The sequence below is a fragment of the Geotrypetes seraphini genome, chromosome 1, assembly GCF_902459505.1.
Source record: "Geotrypetes seraphini chromosome 1, aGeoSer1.1, whole genome shotgun sequence".
In the NCBI taxonomy this organism is placed as follows: Eukaryota; Metazoa; Chordata; class Amphibia; order Gymnophiona; family Dermophiidae; genus Geotrypetes; species Geotrypetes seraphini.
The window spans coordinates 265955538-265979196 of NC_047084.1; the positions used below are offsets into that span (position 1 = coordinate 265955538).

The following is a 23659-nucleotide window of genomic DNA, read 5'->3' on the forward strand; positions in this document are numbered from 1 at the left end:
GTACTACAATTGTTAATTTCATATTAAGGTAACATATTGGGCTGGCAGATTAACCAAGTTTGCAGCTTTTTCTATAGCATCTGTGAATAAGCCATTGTGTGCTCATTTGCTCTTCAGAATAATACTTTAGAATCTTTATCAATTTAAACACCACTATGTACATCAATGGTGTTTTGCAAGTATTCGTACCAAGTATAAATCAATAAAGCTAAAATTATCAGCAAAGAATTTTCTACAAATATAGTACTTAGCATCTTGCAGAGATTTAAGCTATGGAATATGCTACATGGTATTCCTTTAATCCAAGAAATCTCCATTCTGATGGGTTTTTTTATATATAAGTAAATCCTATTGCATTTCCAAAGATTAAAATTCATGCAAAGTTTCTCGTAAGAACCTACAAAAACTTTATATGTCAGGCTAGAAGCATGTGTACTCTTATTTTTACTCTTTTTGGCAGGTACTGCATACACAATTGGTACAGACATCCAAATGTGCTTTTTCACATGTACAGTTCATTACCTTTCATGAATGGCAGCAGTAAGACCATCTACATTTATCCAACAGGCAGCTGGTTAAGATAATTTATGCTTTTTCTTGCTCACACACAATTGTCACATACTGCTTTTTCTGAAAGGGTAAGACTTGGTATTCACATTAAATGTGCAAATATGTTGCCATAGGGACTGCAGCCGCCATTATACTTCAAGAGGGGAGGGGGAGAGAACCTAGCAAGAAGAAACATCAATGCACGTGTGCAAGTCTGGCTCAGAACTGTAAGCCATGTATGCAAAGGGGTATTTACAAGAAACCACAAACGGGCTCAGAGTTCAAATGGTTTGAGTACCTGCTGGCTTACAAAAAGAATGAAGTCCTGGCAATTTGATGCACCAAGGTTCTTTCAGACATTTGGCAGAATGAGGCACATCCACAAAAGTGCAAAATTGGTACCTTGTTAACAGTGCTGTACTTGAGTGCGTGCAAAACACTTCATGCACTGTAGCAAGCATTTCACATTTTTTTTTTGAAAAAAAAATAAAAATGCTAACCAGTAGTTTATAAGAGGTTAATGCAAATTCTACTTAACTGTTGCAAGAAATGCTAAGGAATTAATTCAAGTAATCTCTTTGAACTCATGAACTGTCAATTTTACAGAAGTACTATTTACAGAAGACCATTTTTACTGTACTTTTAGGTGTTTTAAGTTCCTGTGCTTGTGTAGTTACCTGGGTAAGGCTGAACAAAGTAGATCCACCCTAATCTGCCAGATTTTTTAATACTGTATGCAATTAGGAGAGCAACAGCACTCCCAGCATCAGGACCACAATCTTATAGCATGCTGGAAAAGATCCTTTTTGGTACAAATCAAGCTCTATGAAGTAAATAAAATTGAAGGGTCAAAAAAAAATTATTTAAAAAACACTGTATTTTCTTAAGGGGATAAACATTCGTTTATTCTTCACGTAGTTGCAAGCGGTAACGGTGATAGCGAAGTTGAAAAAACACTCTCTCCAGTAAGGAATTAGTCATCCCAGGGAGGGTATAGCCTTCAATAATACCCACATGCTTGAATCCTAAAGACTCGTACAGCTTGTGAGCTGCCATTTTGACTGCTGTTGTGCCTAGAACAACAGAAGAGTAGTTGTTGAGCATTGAAAATTCCAGGACTTTGCGACCCAGGGCTTTGGCTATACCTTTACCACGGTAGTTAGAGTCCACTGACATACGACGCAGTTCCATAGCATTATCTTCATCATTGCCTCTTGCCGCCACTATACCCACCACATTTCCATCCAAGACTGCTACCCAAAAGCAAGAACCTGCAGAAAAAAAAAAAAAAATAAATAGTATGAAACTGTGGAGCACAAGCTGTCTGAGGCTACTAGTACAGGATCAAAAAGTGGAAAAAGGTTAAGCAATACCAAAATGGAAGATGGTCATACACCTCTTTTATACATCACACCTTTAAGTTCTATACCCTAAATCAGTGTATCTCAAACTGTGTGCCGAGGCACACTAGTGTGCCTCCTGCAATTCCAAGTGTGCCTTGGCATACTGAGGAGGAAGAGCCAGCTGACTTCCCTACATGATACCGCACCAGCGCTGCCCAATTCACCGAAGACCTGCATGTTTCCCCCTTCGCTCTAGTGTTTTGGCTTCCCCCTGGCCTCCCGGTCTCACCTTTAAAGCTAATTACAGCAGCCTGCAGAGGACCACCGGTAGATAAAATGATTTTATTTTCAATATAGTGATAGAAATGTGTCAGTTTTGAGACTTTATATCCGCTGTGTATATGAAAAATGAATGGAAAAAATTGCGTTAGTTAGTAAAGAGGATGGGATCTGAAGCAGAACTTGGGTGGGCCTAGGGAGGTCTGTAGTTGGGGTAATCAGTTGATATTTGTTAGGGGGTACTTAGCTTTAAGTAGTTGAGAAACATTGCCGACGCCAATGCCTCTCTTCTCCGGCCCTCTTCCCTGCTGGCACCCCCTACTGGCGTCTCAGGGCCCATCTGGAGGGCCTCTGCATATGCACGGATGTTGATGTGATGATGTCACGCATATACGCGATGTCATCATGGTGACATCCACGCACTTCTGGGTGCCTCAAGCCGTGGCCACTACCTTTGGTGTGCCCCGGTTCGAGAAAGTTTGAGAAATACTGCCCTAAATGTACAACTTCACATCTGATCATCGCCAATACTGCATATATATTTTCCAAGACTATGGCATAATGATGCCTGAATATTTGTAAATGTGTGCACTGAATTGAAGGGTCCAAGGTCAGAGTCTTTGGGCGAGGACCAACATCATGCCCCTGACCACATGCATTTTTTCCTCCTACTCCCCACTGACATACCAAATTCTGCTTCCTCGCCCTATCCTACCCCTCCCCCCCAACATATAATTTTCCAGACTGGACCATATTGCTTAGCTCCCATTTAACACCACCCTCTCAACTTGACATGACTTCATGCCTCCAGAGGCAGAATGTTGGCAGTAGGTAATGCTGGTATTCATTGAACCAGAATATACTCACAGGTCATGGCCATTCTTGGCTTCCATATAAAACAGTGGTCTCAAACCCAAACCCGTTGTAGGGCCACATTTTGGATTTGTAGGTACTTGGAGGGCCTCAGAAAAAATAGTTAATGTCTTATTAAAAAAATGACAATTTTGCATGAGGTAAAACTCTTTATAGTTTATATTAATCTTTCCTTTTGGCTAAGTGTTAATAATAATATTGTAATTTATAGCTAAAGAGACATATGATCAAGAAACTTTTAGTTTACTTTTGTGATTATGATAAACATACTGAGGGCCTCAACATACCTTGTGGGCCGCGAGTTTGAGACCACTGATATACAAGGTGTGATTTGAGCACAGCTGGCTTAGGGAATCTCTACACTATCAACCCTGGGGGAATTTTGTGAAAAAATGAAAATTCTGCACACTGTAGTTTTCTTATACAAATTTCTCTCCATAAAAGGGCTGACCCCACCCTTCTTCAGAGTCAATCTTCAGCATTTCTCCTAGTTTATATCCTTTCCCCCTCCCCTCAAAGGAGGAGGGTCCAACTTTCTCTGCCCTTATCTCCTTGGTGTCTACCTCTTGATTTTCTCCTTCCTGTTCACATGTTCTCTACAATCTAGCCAGCTCTTCAAGACACCTGTTGGTCTTCCCTCCCCCAGGCAAATCCCCACCTTACTTTTCTCCAGGCCCTCATTCCCATGGCGCAATATCTGCCTTTCTCCAGCTCCTCCCCGTCCTCACAAAACACACCCTATCCACCTTGCTTCAGCCTCTTCCCCACATGGTATACACCTACATCATATTTCTCTAGTATTCCATGGTGCAAATCTACCACAACTACCTTCCTTCAATAAATCTCCCACTCCGCAAAGGTATGGCAATAGGAAGCAGACCAGTACACGGCATTGTATCACCTCCTCTTAACTGTGGCAGAAAAGGGAGGCAACAAGGTCAAGGGGAATTCTACTCCACTACGAAGATGCAATCTGAGAATCTCAGAGAGAGCGAGACCAGAAGGCTTTGAGCATGCGCAAATGCTCAAAGCCCAGCCCGGCACAAGGAAGAAGGAGGATCTCCCTCGCACCGCCCATCCCAGCCCAGCAACAACGAGGGAGGATCTTCGGGCACTGGCACGTCCTGTGCATTGGTGCTGGTGCCGGTGCCCAATCGGGTAAGAGATGTTTTGCGGTGCTGGGGGGGGGATGCCGGATCGGAATGAAAAAAAAAATTGTATAACGCGCAAGGTTATGCACGGTTTGTAAAAATCGTGTATAACGCACGCGTTATATGCGTGAAAATACGGTATGTTTATCCAGGAATCATCCATCTGTAATGCCAACTATAATAAACTTCAGAGCTAAGGGGGGACCAAGTCAAGAAATGCATGTTTGCCAATGATGTTTTAAAGAAAGTCACACCAGTGAACTAGTGCAGGTCTCTTATTAAGCACTTGGATTGGATTTAGAGTGTGTTAAAGTAATGACTTTACTTTTAACAGCAGTAGCTTCTTCCGTTGTCCGTTCCCTCATTAAGAAATTATTAATACACAACGCTCTACCATATTTTTTTGTTACAGCACCTCTAATATGGAATTCCCTGCCTGCCCACTTGAGGGAGGAAAAACATTTAGACAAGTTTAAAGGATTCCTGAAAAAAGTTTCTTGTTCAATGATACTTTTGAGTCATAAATCTTAGCTAGACATTTTTAATTTCAATCTGCAGTCCACTCGACCTTTCCACCTTGCTTTTAAAGAGCTTTAAATAACCCCCCTTATGTTTTTACCTTTTACAATTACTTTCCTTTTTGCAGTTTATCCTATCCTCCACTGTTTCTGTACATCTCTTATTGTCAGTCTGCATTTTAACTATGTTTGTTTAATTGATGCTATACGTATCTCCCTCTTTTTAATTAATAATAATAATAACTTTATTTTTCTATACCGCCATAATCTTGCGACTCCTAGGCGGTTTACAGTGAAAGAGAGCTGTACAATCAGCGAATTACAAGGTGAGATCAGGTAGGAAGTCACTGAGTAATCAGTGTTTACAGGTTACAAATAGGTTACAGTATAATCTTAAGCATTTTACATCAAAGGGGCTGGATGGTCAGAGAATTACAGAATACAGGTGGTGAGGAAGACACTGAATAGTCAAGAGAGGAACAGAATACATTTGTGAAGAAGTGTAGTATCAACATAAAGAGAAAGATTTTAGGATGGGAGGGCGTTGTCTGGCTGGGAAATAAATCTATTGAATAGAGCGGTCTTGATTTCTTTCCAAAAGGCGCCATAGGTCTGCCTGGCTTTGTCGGTGAGAATGCCTAGCCAGGTTTGCTGTACATTTATTGTACATTGCTTAGAAGTTTTGATAAGCGATTAATAAAATTTTATAATAAACTTGAAACAATATTCTCTTCCTTTGAATCATTCATTCCAAAGCAAGAAATTGTTTGGGACCTGAAAAACAGGAAAGTTTTTTTTTCTTTTCCAGATTAAACAAACAAGATAGAAGATGAATGGGCTACAGAAGACAGTACAGTAAAACCTTGGATTGCAAGTAACTTGGTTTGCAAGTGTTTTTCAAAACAAGCAAAACATTTTATTAAATTTTAACTTGATATATAAGCAGTGTCTTGCAATACAAGTACATACAGTATACTCACATCACAACTGAGCTGATGGTTCTTCTTTCTCCGACACTGTGGGAGTGTAGTGACTGTTCTAAATGAGCGAGGTTTGCAATACAAGTACTATATAGTATTTTGTATTAAAGTTTTGGATGATTTGTCAGTTTCCATTATTTATTTTTTCATTCATTCAATTTTCTATACCGTTCAAACGGTTTGCATGAATTTATTCAGGTATTCGATCATTTTTCCCCATCTGTCTCGGTGGGCTCACAATCTAATGTACCTGGGGCAATGGGGGGGATTAAGTGAGTTGCCCAGGGTCACAAGGAGTTTCAAGTTTCAAGTTTATTTACATTTGATGTATCGCTTATAAAAATATCTAAGCGATGTACAATTAAAAACCAGCAGATTGTGGCATTACATGTAATTTCACTTAAGTTAGACAATTTGACAAAACAATGTGGACAAACATGATTGGGTAGGAAGGAAGGGGAAAGTTACAATTGCATTATTTGTTAGAATTTACATAGAATGGGTAATACAATAGGTATGATTAGAATGAAGCAAGAGAAAAGAAAATTAAAGACATGTAAGAATGTAAAATAAATCATTTCATAAATCAAATGCATCTTGAAATAGGTAGGTTTTTAATAATTTTTTAAAAGAAATAAGATCTTTTTCATTTTTAATAAAATTTGGTAGAGAGTTCCACAAGGATGGAGCAACCACTGAAAACATATCTTTGCGTCTAGTGCCGATTATTCTTAATGAAGGAACTGAAAGCTGATTAGATAAAGATGATCTTAAGGATCGAGGAGGATTATATGGAACTAACATTTTAGAAATGAATAGGGGTTCATTTGAGATTAATGTTTTGAAAACTAGAAATAATGTTTTAAAAGTGATTCGGTGAGAAATTGGAAGCCAGTGAGATTTGATGAGTAGTGGGGTAACGTGGTCGTATTTTTTAGCTTTGTGAATTAATTTGATTGCGGTATTTTGTATAATTTGGAGTCTTCTTCTTTCTTTCTGAGATATGTTTATTAGGAGAGAATTGCAGTAATCTAATTTTGAAATAATTAACGAATGAACCAAAATGTTAATAGATTTGGGATCTAAGAAAGTAGAAATAGAGCGTAGCAGCCGGAGTCTGTAGAAACAAGATCTAACTGTTTCGCTGATGTGATTATGAAATGAGAGATCTGTGTCAATTATTACTCCTAGAATTTTCATATGAGAGACAGATTCAAGAGGAGAATCGTTTAGAAAGAATGGAGCTTTTAAAGTTATGTTACTTTTCCATGTAAAAAGCATAGTTTTTGTTTTTTGAACATTTAAGGATAGTTTATTATTGTTTAACCAGTTTTTTATTTGTTCTAGTTTGCCGTTGATGATTTTTATTTCATCTGCAATTTCAGGGTTAAGAGGGTGCATGAGTTGAATGTCATCTGCATAGGAGAAAGCTGTGAAACCCAGTGATTGTGCAATAGTAATAAGAGGGGATAAAAAGATATTAAATAAAAGAGGGGAAAGAATAGACCCTTGTGGTACTCCGTATGGTAATGTAAAGTTTTCAGAGTAAGCATCATTGAATTTGACTTTAGAAGTACGATCTGAAAGAAAGGAAGTCAACCAATCAAGGGTTTGTCCTTCTATACCTATTGATTGCATACGGTTAAGCAGGAGTTCGTGATCAATTGTATCAAACGCCACCGATAAATCCAAAGAGAAGAGCGCAACAGATTTGTGATTATCGAGATAATAATGAATATTTGTTACTAGGCCGATCATAGAATGTTCCGTACTGTGATGTTTTCGGAAACCTGTTTGGTTCGGATGTAGTGCATTTGTGGATTCAATGAAATCAGTCAGCTGTTCGAAGACTAGTTTTTCAGTGAGCTTCATTAGGAAAGGTAAATTGGAAATAGGACGGTAATTGGATATGTCATCTTGGGTTATTTTCATGTTTTTCCTGATTGGAGTAATAATAGAGGTTTTCCACGAAATAGGAACAGTGACAGAAGCAAAACTCTTTTGTATTAGGGAGAGAATGAAAGGACCGACAGTATGAAAAAATTTCTTTAGATAGTACGGTGGGAAAGGTTCTAAGGATGAGCCTTTTAAATTAATTGATTTAAGATGTCTTTCTAGATCTTCTAATGTTGGTATTCTAAGGTTTGAACATTTGGCTACTGGGATAAAAATATTTGTATTTTGATTTTCTGGTTCAGGTGAAGTTGTTGTGTTATTATTTATTTTGAAATTTTGTCTAATCTTTTCGATCTTATTGCAAAAATAATCCGCTAGGTCTTGGGCTGTTGGGATTGGTGTTTGATTTGATATATTCCTTTTTTTGTCAGGGTTTATTGATTTAAGAATGTTAAATAGGGTCGCGGTACTTTTTGATTTTTGTATCTTGTTATTATAATAAGATTTTTTTGCCTGTATAATTTTGTCTTTATAATAAGTAGCATTGTCTTTAAATCTTTGAAGGTTGATGGAAGTTTTAGATGATCGCCATTTCCTTTCTGAGGCGCGGAGATGTGTTTTTATTTGAGATAATTCCTTAGAATACCATGGATTTCTAGATTTACAAATAGATATTGTTTTTGTGATTGCTGGTGCTTTACTATTTACAATTGATTCTAAAGTCGAATTCCAATATTGAAGTTGTTCCTCAATGCTATTGAATTTTTGAGTGTTTATGGAAGGGTTGAAATATGGTATGATGTCAGAGATTTCTAGTTTGGAAAAGTCTCTGTATGAGACTGTTTTATTTTCAGAATGAGTATTTAGGGTAAAAGGTTCTTTAAGATAAAAATTAATAGAAATAAAATTGTGATCTGACCATGGGACTGCAACTATGTTTGGGACTGAGTTGGAAATCAATTGATTTGTAGGTAACAGAATCATATCTAAGATATGTTGAGCTTGATGTGTGGGTTCATGAATTAATGTGTTCAGATTTAAGTCTTTGAAGAGGTTTAATGTGTCAGAAGTATTTGGGTTATTACAGTTATCAAAATGAATGTTGAAATCTCCCAATATGATTGGGCATTTGGCAGTTGAGCAGAAATCAAAAAGTAAATTATGGAGTAATGTTAATTTAGAATATTCAATTGGAGGTGGAATGTATAATAAGAGAAGATCAATTTTTATTTTCAGGTTAATTTTGATATGAAGAAATTCAATTGTAGAGTTATTAATGGATTGGTCTTGAGGATTAATTAGGTTATTTTGGAATATTATAGCTAAACCTCCACCTTTCCGATTATGACGGTGGTTCCATATAAAATCATAGTTAGAGGGGCAACAAAAAGAAAGATAGGCTTCCTCACCTTCGGAAAGCCAGGTTTCAGTAATGCATAGGATGTGTAAATTATGTTGGAGGATGGAGTCTTTTATAAGATGATATTTAGTTTTCAGGGATCTAGAGTTGATTAAGCCTAATCTTAGATTTAATGGTTTTGAGGTATTGTAAATTTGAAGTGGTAATGTAGAATTTGATTCTGAATTGTTTAGTGGAAAGTTAGTAGTGGTTATTGATTTTAACGTACTAGATGTTAATCTTTGACGTCTGTAAGGGGAGGGTCTGTTATTTAATTGAACAGGAATGATTTGTTGTTGCATATCATTGATTAAATTTATATGAATAACTGTAATGAAAAAAGATGATAGAAAGAAGAGTGATACTAACCAGATGCTGAGGCTGTAGCTTTAACCACTGCGTCACACTCTCCCATATTTCATATGGGGAAATTTGCTTTGATATACGGGTGCTTTGGATTACAAGCATGCTTCTGGAACGAATTATGCTTGCAAATCAAGGTTTTACTATATTTTAAGTTTTTCATGTGTGGATCTGGCTGTTAGACTAACGCTGGGTTTTACTTAACAGCACTAGAGGTTTTTAGCATGGGTTGGCGAGGTAAATGCTTGGATGCTCATAGGAATCCTATGAATATCAGAGCATTTACCTCACTGGCCCGCACTAAAAACCTTTAGTGTCATTTAGTAAAAGGGCTAAGTTTTTTTTTTAAAGATATTTTGTTTAGCTACATTAGTTAACATGGATTTTTAAGCAAATACAAGAATACATATGCTATAATGTTATTGTTTTGGTTAAATAAGACTATTTAAATTGTTAAGGGAATGGATTTCTTTTTTTTGTTTCAATAAAGTACAGCAGAAAAATTGGATCTAGTTCACCTTGTAATAATTTCATAATTTATGTATTTCTAATAGTATAACCAAATCAGTAATTTTTGGATAAAACTGTAAAATGAATCGAAGGGCTCCTTTTACAAAGGTGCGTTAGAGCCATGGAGGGGCATAATAAAAAAAAACGTCTAAGTCCCCTTTTGGCCTAAGTCCTGAAACGTTCAAAGCAGAAGCAGAGAAAGTGTCTATAACAAAAACAAACGTCCTTGTTTTGATTATGGCCTGCCTCTACTAAACGCCCAGATCACCACTACGTCTACAATACACCCCCACGACGTCTACACTTTTTGTCCATAATGAACCAAAAAAACGCCTAAGCTCCAAACGTCCAACAGAAGGGCTTTTAGGTGAAGGAGGAGCCAGTCCTTCACCTAAAAGCTGGATTCTGCAACCGGTGTCTGTCAAAAACAACACCGGTTACAGAATCCCCCCCACAACGATTCAGGCAGGAGGGTGCCCAAGCCCTCCTGCCATGTCGAACTGCGGACCCCCCCCCCCCCCGACAACATCGGGGCAAGAGGGAGCCCAAGCCCTCTTGCCCCGTCGAACCGCAACATCCCCGAAGGCATTGGGGCAAGAGGGAGTCCAAGCCCTCTTGCCCCGTCGAACCGCGACCTCCCCCCCCCAACTCAATCTGGCCAGGAGAGAGCCCAAGTCCTCTTACCCCGGCGATCGTGGCCCCCCCCCCCTGACTCGATCTGGCCAGCAGAGAGCCCAAGCTCTCCTGGCCCCGGCAACCCCCTCTCCGATTCAATGGGCCAGGAGAGAGCCCAAGCTAAAAGGTCTAAGTGCCGACTAGGCAACCTGTAAATGTTTTGGTTATACCTGCTGTACGCCTAGGTGTAGGTCAGCCCACCTCCCGCCCACTGCCTGCCCTTTCCCCTCCTCTAAACACACCTCTTTTCTCCCTGTGCGTCTAGAGGCAGGGAAAAGACCTAAGCTGTTTTTAAATACATCTAAAAACCAGCTTTGGTTATGGGTACTTGGACGATCAGGCTTTTTGATCGTCCAAGTAGCCATTTAGGACACTTTTTAGACTTTTTTTTTTTATTATTATGAACCCCTTAACGCGCAGAAAAGCGTGCACTAAAATGCTGTGCACGCTAGCCTCTACTGCCTCCTCTTGAGCAGGCGGTAGGTTTTCAGCTAGCGCGCACTATAGCATGCATTAATCCGGTGCGTGCGCTAAAAACGCTAGCGCGCCTTTGTAAAAGGAGCCCCAAGTTATTTTTCAGAAAATGAAACCTTTTGTCTGGTTGTAAATATTAACATTAGACCACCATAAGTCTGCATGTAGAAAGCCATGATTTCAATCAAGTCTTACTAGTGATTTAAATTGCGATTTAAAATTCAAATTTACCTGTTTTTTCTGTGTTTTTTAATACCTAATTAAAAATTTGTCACAATATTATATTTTCTTGTACATACCGTTTCACTGTGCATGAGCACAGCTCAGAGTAAAACATTGCTTACCAAACTATGACAATCTTAGGGTATATGTAGGTTCCCTATTTCGACTCAGATTACTGCTAACTACTCGATGCCAATTTGCTGCTTCTTTAAAATAGCATTACAGGAGGGTTTAGTATCATAAACTTTGAGCTTGTATGCATTTCATCTTGTTTGTCTGCTACGTTTTCTTGATGAGCTCAATAAAATATATTTGAACATAAAATAGCGTTACAAACCACTTCAAGGACAACTGCAAACAAGATTACCTATGAATATTTGAATAATAATTATTTTATTCTAAAGATGAAAAACGACCTTATACAGTAGTGGTGAAAATGGCAAGGTTAATATCAGCCAACACACAAAAGCATGTCTTTCCTAGAATACCAATGAGACTGCTACAATACCAGCTATTTCTAGCACAAAACCCAATTCTGAGACTCAAAATTCGTATTCCACTCAGAATTCAAGGACCCAACATCCATATCCCCTCAAATACTGGGAAAAGTACATCATAGAAACGAATCATTAATTCTTGAATGAAGCACTAAGAGAACACCACAAAAGCACAAGGCATACCCTACACCAGTGGTCTCAAACATGCGGCCTGCCAGGTACTATTTTGAGGCCCTCGGTATGTTTATCATAATCACAAAAGTAAAATAAAACAGTTTCTTCATCATATGTCTCTTTAGCTATAAATTACAATATTATTATTAAGGAAAGATTTATAAACTATAAATTGTCATTTCTTTAATAAGACATTAACTATTTTTTCTGAGGCCCTCCAAGTACCTACAAATTCAAAATGTGGCCCTTCAAACGGTTTCCTCATTTTACTACCTACGTCAAGTACTTTCTTGAGGTCGACTTCACCCAACTACTCTATGCCTCAAGTCTTCTCCTGCATGGACTATTGCAATGCGCTATTCAACGATCTCACGGCAAAGAACATACAATGTCTCCAGCATGTACAAAACGCGGCGATCAGACTTCTAAAAAAACATCCACACCTGAGGTATATTTTTGACCTTTGCAGTTGCACCTTTTAAGTTTCTTTACCATTCTCCTCATGTTATCATAGTCTTTTTTTTTTTTTTTAAGTTAAGTGATGTTGTATTGGATTTCCCGTGTACACTTATTGCAGGGACTATATCAAATCTGATTATGATCAGTCAAGCAGCCCCAGCACCATTACCTCCCGCACCAATTCATGTGCTCCACTAAGAACTAGATCTAGAATTGCTTCACTTCTTGTTGGTTCCTAAGCAGCTGCTCCATAAAAGCAGTCCTCAATTTCATCAAGGAATTTTATCTCCTTAGAATGCCCTGATAAATTTGCCCAGTCAATATCGGGGTAGTTGAAATCCCTCATTATTAACTGTGTTACCCAGTTTGCTAGCCTCCCTAATTTCTGATAACATTTCAGCATCTATCCGTTCATCCTGGTCAGGCGGACAGTAGTATACTCCTATCACTATCCTTCTCTCCCACCTATACATGGAATTTCTACCCATAGGGATTCCAAGGTGTGTTTCTGATCCTGTAGAATTTTTAGAATCCATTAGATTCAAGTCCTTCTTTAACATAAACAGTAATGCCACTCCTCTGATTCGATCCACCCTATTACTACGATATAACTTCTACCCCTGTATGACAGTGTCCAATTGATATCTTCCTTCCACCAGGTTTCAGAGATGCCTATTATATCTATATTTTCATTTAGTGCAATATATTCTAAGTCTCCCATTTTGTTTCTTAGGCTTCTGACATTTGCATACAGACATTTCAAACAGTGTTTGTTCTATCTATTTACAATTTGCTCAGCAGTTGGCATAGATAATTTGCGATCTTTATAATCAGCCTGCTCTGAATTTAACGAAACCTGGTCTACTGAAGACTGTACTGCAATCTCACTATCAGGATGTTCTGTCTTCCCTTCTATAATATCTTTTAAAGATACCTTGTCCCGAACAATGCTCTTTTGAGCAACTGTCGGCCTTCCCCAGTTTCTAGTTTAAAAGCTGCTCTCTCCCCTTTTTAAGATGGGGTCCACCTTAACCAGAAGCCTGGTTCCACCCTGGCTAAGGTGGACCCCATCTTTGCGGCATAGGCTCCCCCTTCCCCAGTATTTCATCCAGTTCCTAACAAATCTAAAACCCTCCTCCCTGCACCACTACCTCATCCATGCATTGAGACTCCGGCGCTCTGCCTGTATTTTGGGACCTGTGCATGAACAGGGAGCATTTCGGAAAAAATGCTACCCTGGAGGTTCTGGATTTTAATTTCCTACTTGAAAGTCAAATTTGGCTTCCAGAACCTCCCTACCGCATTTCCCTATGTCATTGGTACCCACATGTACCAAGACAGCAGGCTCCTCCCTAGCACTGTCTAAAATCTTATCTAAGTGATGCATGAGGTCTGTCTCCTTCGCACTAGGCAGGCATGTAACCAAGCAAACCTCACATGCACCGGCCACCCAGCTATCTACATGCCTAATGATCGAATCTCCCACTATAACGGCTATCCTAACCCTTCCCTCTTGGGCAGAAGTCCCTGGAAATATCCTTGGTGCGAGAGAACATTGTATCCCCTCGTGGGTGGGTCCTGGCTACAGGGTTGTCTCCAACTTCACCAGGGTGATGCTCTCCTTTAACAAGACCTCTCTCGTCCAAGGCAGCACAGAGGCTGCTAGACTAGAGGTGGGACTTTTCTACAATGTCCCTTTAGGTCTCCTCTATGTACCTCTGTCTCCCTTAGCTCCTCCAAGTCTGCTACTCTAGCCTCAAGAGATCAGACAGTTATTTTATTTGATATACTGCCATTTTTAACAAAAAGTCAAATTAAAGTGGTGTACAATTAATAAAAACAATGGGCAATATTTAAAATAAAACAAGGAGGGGGGGGGGGAAGTACACAAACAAATTAACCTAGATACAAAAGAGCAGGAAAGGTTTACAATATCTTAAGGAAAAAACCCAAGCAGGATAGGAGCAAGAGTAGGATACACAAAAAGAATAAGAAAAAGAAAAGTAAAGATAAGCATAAGATAGTGACTACCTGTCACTAGTAATATAAAAAAAGTTAAAAGGAAATTAACTACCTAGTCAGAATTATGGGAAAATATTGCAGAGATAAAGACTCCCTAGTCTCAAGTCATGACAAAAGTTGCAAAGTGACAAACTATTAAGAACTAGGTTCAAATGCCATTTTGAAATAAGCCTTCAAGTGAGACTTAAATGACTTCAGGGATTTTTCTGTTCGCAGATATAACAGGAGGGAGTTGCAGAGAGTTGGAGCCATTACAGAAAAACTAGAGTATCTGTAAATAATCAAAACAGTTGCCTAAAGGATGGAATAGACAGTAAGGATTGATTTGAGGAACACAGCTTTCTCCTAGGTGAATAGGGAATCAAATGAGAAAATAAGAATAGAGGAAGACTAGAGTCCAGAATCTGAAAAGTGAGAAGATTATATTTGAAAGGTATCCTGAAAGATCAGAAGCATGTGCTTAAGTCTGAGAAGTGGAGTGATATGGTCGAATTTGAGCGATTATAAATAAGCCTGAGGGCAGTATTCTGTACTAGCTGGAGTCCAATAAGTAATGAATTGCAGTAATCCAATCTACAAATAACTAGTGAATGCACAAGGATTAGTAAAGAATTGAGGCCTGACTGAGCGAAGCTTTAGAAAAGATGAAACTATTTTGGAGATGTGCAATTGAAATGACAAGGTGGAATCCAAGGTGGCATCTAGGATTTTAAGCGATGTTGAATATGATAAAGGATTACCCTCCAAACTAAAAGTATGACCTGAGAGACTCAGTGCGCTATTAATTGGAGAACGCACTCTTAATTGGAGAAAATATCATGGTAGAAATTTTACAAGAATTGATTTTTAATCTATTCATTGTTAACCAGTTTTGTAGATATCAGAGAATAGTCATTGGGATTATTAGAATTGAGAGGATGCAATAACTGTATATCAGCATAAATGAAAAAGGCGAAACCAAGAGCCTGTAAAAAAAAGTGTTAGGGGCACGAGAAAGATACTGAAGAGAACCCTGTGGAATACCAGATAAGTGATTGAGAACTGGAAAGAACACCAGAATGAGAAACAGAATAGGTCCAATCTGTCAGATAAGACCTAAACCATTGGTAAGCTGTTGAGATCCTTCAGTCGATCTAACAATATAGTATGGTCAACCAGATCAAATGCTGCTGACATGTCTAAAGAAGAGAGGACAACTTCTCGGTTGCCATCTAAACTTTGATCAAACCAAGAAGAGTGCTCTGTGGAATGGTGTCTGCGGAAGCTTGTTTGGTGTGGATGAAGAGCATGAATTTGCTCAAGGTAATCAGACAGTTGAGCTAGGAGCTCTTTATATCGAGCACATACACAAGACCTCTCACCAACTGGGAGATAATCAAACATGTGACACACGGTGCAAAAGACTGGATAGCCCCTATCTTACCTGCATTTTAATATTGGTGATTTCTTTCTTAAGTTGCTATGGAAGTTGGAATATGTATTCTAAGTTCTCCTAAGATTACTAATTTTATGTTGTTAGGTTATGGTAATGTTAAATTTTTTTTTATTATTTTGTAATGTTGTAATTGGTAGGTTACCCTCTAGGGATTTCTCAGATAATTTTTTAAGAGCTAATTATATTTGTAGCCTTGTAATTGGTTCAAGGAACTATGAAATCAGAGATCAGCTCAGGGGTGGGTGGGTGTTAACACTAAACAAGACTTTCCTCAACTGCTATTTGTGCCCTAATTTGATCTAATGCTGACATGCAGCTTAAAATACTAATCTAGACCAACACTTTTTATATATAAACCATAACAGAGACTTTAAAAGGTTTTACTATTGCCTAAACTGACTTTGCTGAAAAAGCAGTGAACTAAAAAGAGAAGGGACAATGAAAAAAACCTACTGAAGCCCAAGTTTTACCTTTTCTCAAGTTTCTCTTCCCCTCAGCAAGTAAGATAGTCCAATGGAGTTTATCTTCCCCTTAACAGATCCTCCTACTCCTACTGTAGTATTGGATATGTAATTCCTTTCTGGGTTTATTATTTTTTTTTATGATATTTTGTAAATTGCCAAGCTGGTATGTCCCTTTGGCGGTACATAATAAACGTGAATTTCAGCTAGTAGCCTTGTGTGGTATAAATGGCAACTTCAGAACGCTGTTATTTACACACTTAGATGCAAAGAAGGCGTGGTTTGGGCATCCTAAAAGTTATGGTATATTTTTTTAAAATCCCCTGTTTGCTGAAAGTTATGCATGCCTTAGAGATGCAAATGCCAAGTGCTTGAAACAAATAAGGTTCAATTATGTTTTGCCTTCTGGTAGCTACTACCACCTTTGAAATGTAAACAAAAACTCAATTTTGAGGTTTTGCTTCTGAATTGGCTGCATTGATATGTATAATTGTTGGTTTTTAAGTGGAGGTAGCAAAGAAAAATAAAATCAGTACTTACATGTAGACATTAAAAAGTGATGCCATTTTTTCTGAATTTGTAGGTTTGTGAAATCAAAGCCCCTGCTATATGTGCCAGAAAATGTATTTGCCAGCAACCTTGTATTTTACAGATGTCTCTGCAGCCATCAAGAGAACCTTTTGTAAAATACTGTGAAAAATCCTAACCGGGATGTCTCTCAGATCCTACCTAAATTTCCTATACGAAACGGAGTTTCATGTGTATTAAGCTCAATCATGATTGTCAACTCTCAGACCAAGGTGATTTTAGACCTATTTACTACTTAGATATGCATATTACATAAATGTCTAAATTCTGATTTTAGAAAGCAGATTGCAAATACTGAATATGTATACTGCAAATAGTCTAGGCATGATCTGAGCAGGACTAGGGTGGAGCTAATACATACATGAGTATTCCCCATTTCCAGAAGGGGATTCATGCTAAGTCTGCTGCGATCAATTTTGGAATTTAAACCTGGGGAGGTCAAGGTTATATGAAGGTGCTCATGTTGTACAGCTCTCCATTGGAGGAAATAGGGAAGGTGATGCGACAGCCTAGAGAAAGAAACATGCGCTTCTAAGACAGCAGATAAATGCTGCCGTACTGACAATTGCAAAATGGGTGCTGCCACCACATGCAAACAGAAGATCTTTTTCTGTAATACTAGCAGAATTTGACATTTCTTGATCCAGATATCTCAATTCTGATTTGTTCAACAAGAAATTCCCTCAGGTGTAAATACAAAAATAAAATAGTAAAGCTCCTTTTCCAAACAAATGAAAGGACACTGAAAATCACCAACATGATATTGCATAGCAAGAGAGAACTTCAGTAACATTAGCAGCATAAGCTACTCACTAGAAGCTGCATCACAGAGAACTATTAGTGCTGCCCGATTCACTTCAGTGAACTGATAAACAGATTTGTTTAAAAAAAACAAACAAACAAACCACCTAACACAACAACATTGTACTCGCTGATTCAGTGAGTCCCGAGTCTCCTGACATACATCTGGGTCTCCTAAAGCAGCAGCAGTGGCCGGGCTGCTCCTGGCCTTCCCTATCGGGGCCTTCCCTCTGCCTTGTCACTGATAACGTGGCAAAGGGAAGCCCTGACAGGGAAGGCCACAAGCAGCCTGTTGAGTGCTGCCTCTGCCAGCTGGCCTCCACCACTACTGCTGCTACTTTAGGAGGCCTGAAAGTATGTCAGGTCTCCTAATGGGGGGGAGGGGGCGATCGGGAACTGCTGCACAGGGGGATGGAAGGGAGGGGTGGAAACCCGCTGCACATGGGGGGGAGAGGAGAAAAATAATTGTTGGACATGGGGTGGAGATGAAGGGAGACATGCAACAAAGAGGTAGAAAGGGGTGAGAGGTAGAAATGTTGCACTTTGTTCAAAAATTCAGCATTTTTTAAAAAGGCTTGAACTCACATTTTGTGAATGCTTTTCTAGAAGAAAATCTGTCAATGAAGAACTGTTATGTATGTATCCCTAATGCTGTTTTAAGTTCTTTTTAGATTTTGTGATTTGCTTAGTTTTTTAAATGTATATTTTGATAATGTTTGAGCATTTAAAAGTACAGGTTTTGTTTTATTGTTGACCCGCTTTGATTTAAAGCAGAATATAAATAAAATATAAAACATCCAATTCATAGTCATGTTGCTTTCAAATACCATGGAAAGAGGAAAAAGCTTTTCAGACAGTCAACTAATCAGTAATTTCTGGAGACCAATGTGCTGCAGAGTAACCTTCCAGTAGAATTTTCCCCATTCAGTTAATCTTTAACAAACCTGATTAAAGCAAGAACTTTAAAAAGTGATGGCAAAAAAAATTCCACTGATCATAAAACAAGATTCCATTCAAGATTCAAAGGCAACAAAAAAAAAGGAACTTGTGAAAAGTCACTCAATTATGTAAAGTTAAAAGGCTGCAGGATAAATTTTCTATTAACACTGCTGACCCCTTTTGTGTACTAATGTTTGTTCCCTCCCCTGAAGGATATTACATAGGAAGGAGTTTTGGTTCTATTTTATTAATACAGGCAGTCCCTGGGTTAAGAACAAGTTCCATTTTTAAACCATTCTTAAGTTGAATTTGTATGTAACTCGGATTCTCTACATTAGAGTTTATAAAAGCATTAAAAGCACATTAAACATAAAAGAAACGGTTTTCAAAATAAAGTAGTCGTTTAAATAAAAAGAAGAAAGGTTTACACTTATTTTTGTTTATCAGTCCCACTGTTCCCTCTCCACCACCACATCCAATATTTCTCCCTCATCTCTCTTCCCCATGTACCTTATGCCTCTCCCACTACCATGTCCAATATTTTTCTCCCTCCCTATGCCCAACAATTCACCTTCTTTCTTCATTTCCCCATGTGACCATCTCTTTCCTTCTCACTCAAGACACTCATGCCCAACAATTCTCTTTCTATTCCCTCCCCACCTCAGCATATCTTTCCCTCACTTCTTCTATTCTTCCATCCAGATCCCAATGCAGTCCCTCTTCCTCCCTTCTATGTCCCGCGTCCCATATTTGTGCCTCCTGTGGGTGGTTACCTCCTGTGGCTCCCTCCCAGCCGCACTTCTCTTGGCAATCTGCGAGTGGTGGCTTCTGCATGCGGTCCGCTGGTCTTCATGAAGCTGTGATCAGCGGCTACTGCACACGATCCACTGACCTGGAAGCCTTCCCTCCAATGCTCTCTTCAGAGGAAAGGCTTCCAGGTCAGTGGGCCGCATGCACAAGCTGCTGATTGTGGCTTTGCAAATACCAGGAGACCACATGCAGGAACTGCTCCTCGCAGTTTTGCCAAGAGCAGTGCGGCTGGGATGCGAAACGGAGGGGGAGATGAGGGGTGCGTTGGGACACAGAAGGGAGGGTTGCGTTAGGACAGGAAAATAGGAAGAAGGGGCGCATTGGCACAAGAAGAGAGACGCAGTACCCCAGTTCGTAAGTACGAGTTTAACTTAAGTCAAGCGTTCTTAAAACGAGGACTGCCTGTAACCAAAATAGGACACTGAGGCTTCTAAGGTGTTCAAAGCACATTTTTATTTTTGATTGTTACAGATGGCAACAAAAATGATAAAGGGATGAAACAACTTCCCTATGAGGAAAGAGTAAAGCGGCTTAGGAGTAATAAGATAAAGGTCTATAAAATACAGAGTAGAGTGGAAAGGGTAGATGTTTATTCTTTCCAAAAATGCTAGAACTACAGAGCATGCGATGAAGTGACTTAGTAGATTTAAAATCAGACAAAATATTTATTCGCACATGTAATTAAGCTCTGGAATTTGTTGCCAGAGAATGTGGTGAAATCAGTTAGCTTAGCAGTGTTTAAAAATGGTTTGGATAATTTCCTAAAAAGAAAAGTCCATAGGCCATTATTGAGATGGCTTGGGGAAATCCAGTGCATATTCCTAGGCTAAGCAACATAAAATCTGTTTTAGTACTGGGATCTGGGTTGGCCACTGTTGGAAACGGGATACTGAGCTTGATGGACCTCCAGTCTGTCCCAGTATGGCAATTCTTATATACTGGTCCTCCAGTGAAGTGATCAGACTATAATACTGGATTAACAGCCTCTACCTATCTGTTGTACCTGCAGAACAAAAGTACATTTGAATATTTACAAACAAAGGTTTTCATCACGACCAAACACGGCTACTACAACTTAGCTCTCCATTGATAAGTTTGAGCCAGATCTGTTCTTGTATAGCAATATTTTATGCATCTATCGTTACGTATTTTATGACAGCATTATGAAGATTAGTACTGCTCTCCACAGTACTTGCATTGTCTAACCACATAGATCTCATAATATTGCAAGCTAGTATTCAAAGCCATGATGCTATGGTGCATGAACTTTCCAATACCTGGTCTGTGACAGGGAAGGGCACAGCCATATCAACAAGTCTCACCACATCTATCAGCTCTCTACTTTCCCTTCCCATTCTCTGGTAAGCAAACAGGCTTTGGATAAGTCTGATTCTGCTCTTTTGGTGCTGGAAAGTCAGAAGCCCTTAAATAGTGCTAACCCTGCCAGCTCTGACTTGAGATTTAGAAGTCTGACCAGTTTGAGTGAAGGACATTATGTGCAGAGCTGTGGCTCAGGAATGTCAGTTCTGAAGGCTATGCTTTTACTGATGTAAATAGTCTTCTGACCTACTTTTACCAGCCTGATTAGTAAGAACTACATCAAGCTATTCTATTAGGGGGGGCCACATTTTATAATATTCATAGGGTCAAAACATGCACTGTCATTTTGCTGCAGTTTTGTCAAATAGTGGCATGTGTATTGCCCTCTCCCCAGCTTTCATCCAGTCTTACAATCACTTAAAGCCCCCTCTAAGCAATCACCCAGCCTCTCTCACTCATGTAAACCCCACCCCCAAGCCATCACCCAGTCTCTTTTCCCTCACCTGGCTTCAGCTGCTGAAGAAGCAGGATGCCTGCTTTCTCATCACAACTTGGCTCTCTGCAAGCTTGAACCACATGTTAGAGACCAGCAGGTAGATATTCTCACAACCCTCCCACCTTTCCTAGTTGGCTTCTTAGCCTTTTTTTTACTGAACTGATGGTTCCGCGAGCCGATGAAGGCACCAGCTCATGCGCAGTAAGGGCAATATCAATATGTCTCAGGTTATTTGGGGGTTTTTTTAAGTGACAGTACACTTTTGCACTGTCCAGTTGCACTGTCCAGTAGTGCTGCTTAATTCACGATTCGAACGATTCACTTTGGGTGAATTGATTCGAATCGATTTACAATGACAAAAAAAAAAAAAAAAATCAGCCTCCCAATTCGGTGACTGACCCTCCCCCCTAAAGCAGGAACGGCAGTGCTGCCTCTTGCTGGCCGGCCGCTGCCGCTCCTGCTTTAGAGGGCGAGTGGGGAGGGTCTGTCAGGAAGTGCTGGTGTCCTGCTTCCCCCCTGGCCTCCCGGCATCAATTTACCTCACAACTTCTGGCATAGTGCAGCTTCTGCTTATAGAAAGCCGAGTTATGGCAGGGAAGCAGGAATTTCACTGTAAGCACCACAAGAACTGCCAAGCTTCCAAGGGCCAGAAAAAAAAAAAAAAAAAAGCACTTTGTGGGCTGAGTTCTGGCCTGAGGACCATAGGTTGGATAAGCCTGCACTACATAAACAAAGGACATAATGAAAACCTTACATGCTTTTCCTAAACAAATACTTAAAACTATAAAGCTGTAGGCACCATGTGACTCAAGAATATCAGGAAAAAAAACCCAAAACACAAAAACTTAAATCCGATACCAAAACACGCTGGCCCATTTGAGCTGGCGATACAGGGCCACTAGACAACCAGCAGGAAACAAATCTGTTGATTATTTTTACACAAAGGTTTTTTCCTCCTGAAATAAGATTCCACAGCCATATTGTGCTTACAGACCTGAGGCCTATGCCCTCCCACCCCACCCATCCCTATGCTCACATTACACTTTTACACCCATCTATCACCCATAACAATTGATGCTTATAACTAAAAATCCTTACCAAATTACCTCCTTATTTATCACCCTACCCACTGCTCACACCTGAAAATAACTAGACCAACAACAAAGACACTGCCTTAGTACCCTGAAACTAAAAGCTCAAACCCACAGCACTACCCAAGTGATTCTATATGCTCACTCACATATGCACTGCGTTATGAAACCATAGAACTTTGGTTTTGTCCTCATTTAGACTGTTGATGTGGTCTGTTAGTTGGACGGGATAAAGAGGGGAGACGCTGGATGGAAGAGTAATAGAGGGGAGGGACATGCTAAATGGAAGGATGAGAGAAAAAGGACACACAAGATGAAGTGGGAAGAATGGACCTGCTGGATGGAAGGGGTAGAGGAGAAGTTTAGAGAGACACAGTCTGGAGAATAACATGGCAAGGCGACTGTACACCGTGTGTGGGGGCCATGTGTCCTCTGTTTTGTCTTAAATATGGTAACCCTACCCATGAAGCTTCAGCGCAAGCCTTGTTCCAGTGAGAATCCTCATGGAAGCTGTCTAGTTCCTCTGCCACACATGGGGTAGGATGGGTAAGTAGCAGGTGGTTGCTGTGCTGAGTCAGGAGGGTGCAGGTCGCATAGATGGTGCTTAAGGACCAACCACTCACTATTTCCATTCATGTCGCAGCTCAGGTTCATGTGCTATGTGCTTTCTGCTACCTGAAAATCCATAATGTTTACATCCTCAAAAGAAACCAGGGGTCAAAGGGATCATAACAAACAAGTCTGCAAATGAATTGGTGGATTACTGTGTATCTCTGAGGGGGAGAGAAAGCACACCTACCTGTAACAGGTTATCTATAAGAACTCGGTCCACCCCAATACCCACAAAAAGGGCCTTGTTATCCAATGACAGCAGGCAGATATTCTCACATGTAGGTGATGTCATCCACATTGTCCGGAAAGTGCAAAAGTGTACTGTCACTTTAAAAAAAAAACACAAAAAAACCACACAATCTGAGACATATTGATATTGCCCTTACTGCGCATGAGCTGGTGCCTTCCCGCCCAACATTGGCTCGCGGGACCATCAGTTCAGTTAAAAAAGGCTAAGAAGCCAACTAGGAGAGGTGGAAGGGTTGTGAGAATATGTGCCTGCTGATCTCTGATAGAACCTGTTAGAAGTAACTGTGCTTTATCCAACGACAAGCAAGCAGCATATTCTTACATGTAGGACTTCTTAGTTGCTAGGATCATGTTTATAGGAGAATGTGTTGGTTTACTCATGAGCCTGGCGGGCAAAACTAAAAGGGATGGTAGGAAAGCTGGCATTTAAATGAAGAACAACTTTTGTAAAACTGCTTGGCTGAATCAATTAT

General features: G+C 39.6%; 1 protein-coding gene across 3 annotated transcripts in view; it reads right to left on the minus strand.

Moving 5' to 3' along the window:
* Positions 1 to 334: 334 nt before the first annotated feature.
* The window catches only part of NAT8L (N-acetyltransferase 8 like), a 76538-nt gene continuing 53213 nt past the window's right edge, over positions 335 to 23659 (minus strand). For all 3 annotated transcript variants that reach the window (XM_033950847.1, XM_033950855.1, XM_033950864.1), the window contains one exon: positions 335 to 1820. In XM_033950847.1, the coding sequence (XP_033806738.1) occupies positions 1453 to 1820 (368 nt within the window). In that variant the 3' untranslated portion in view covers positions 335 to 1452. The remainder of the gene's footprint in view (positions 1821 to 23659) is intronic.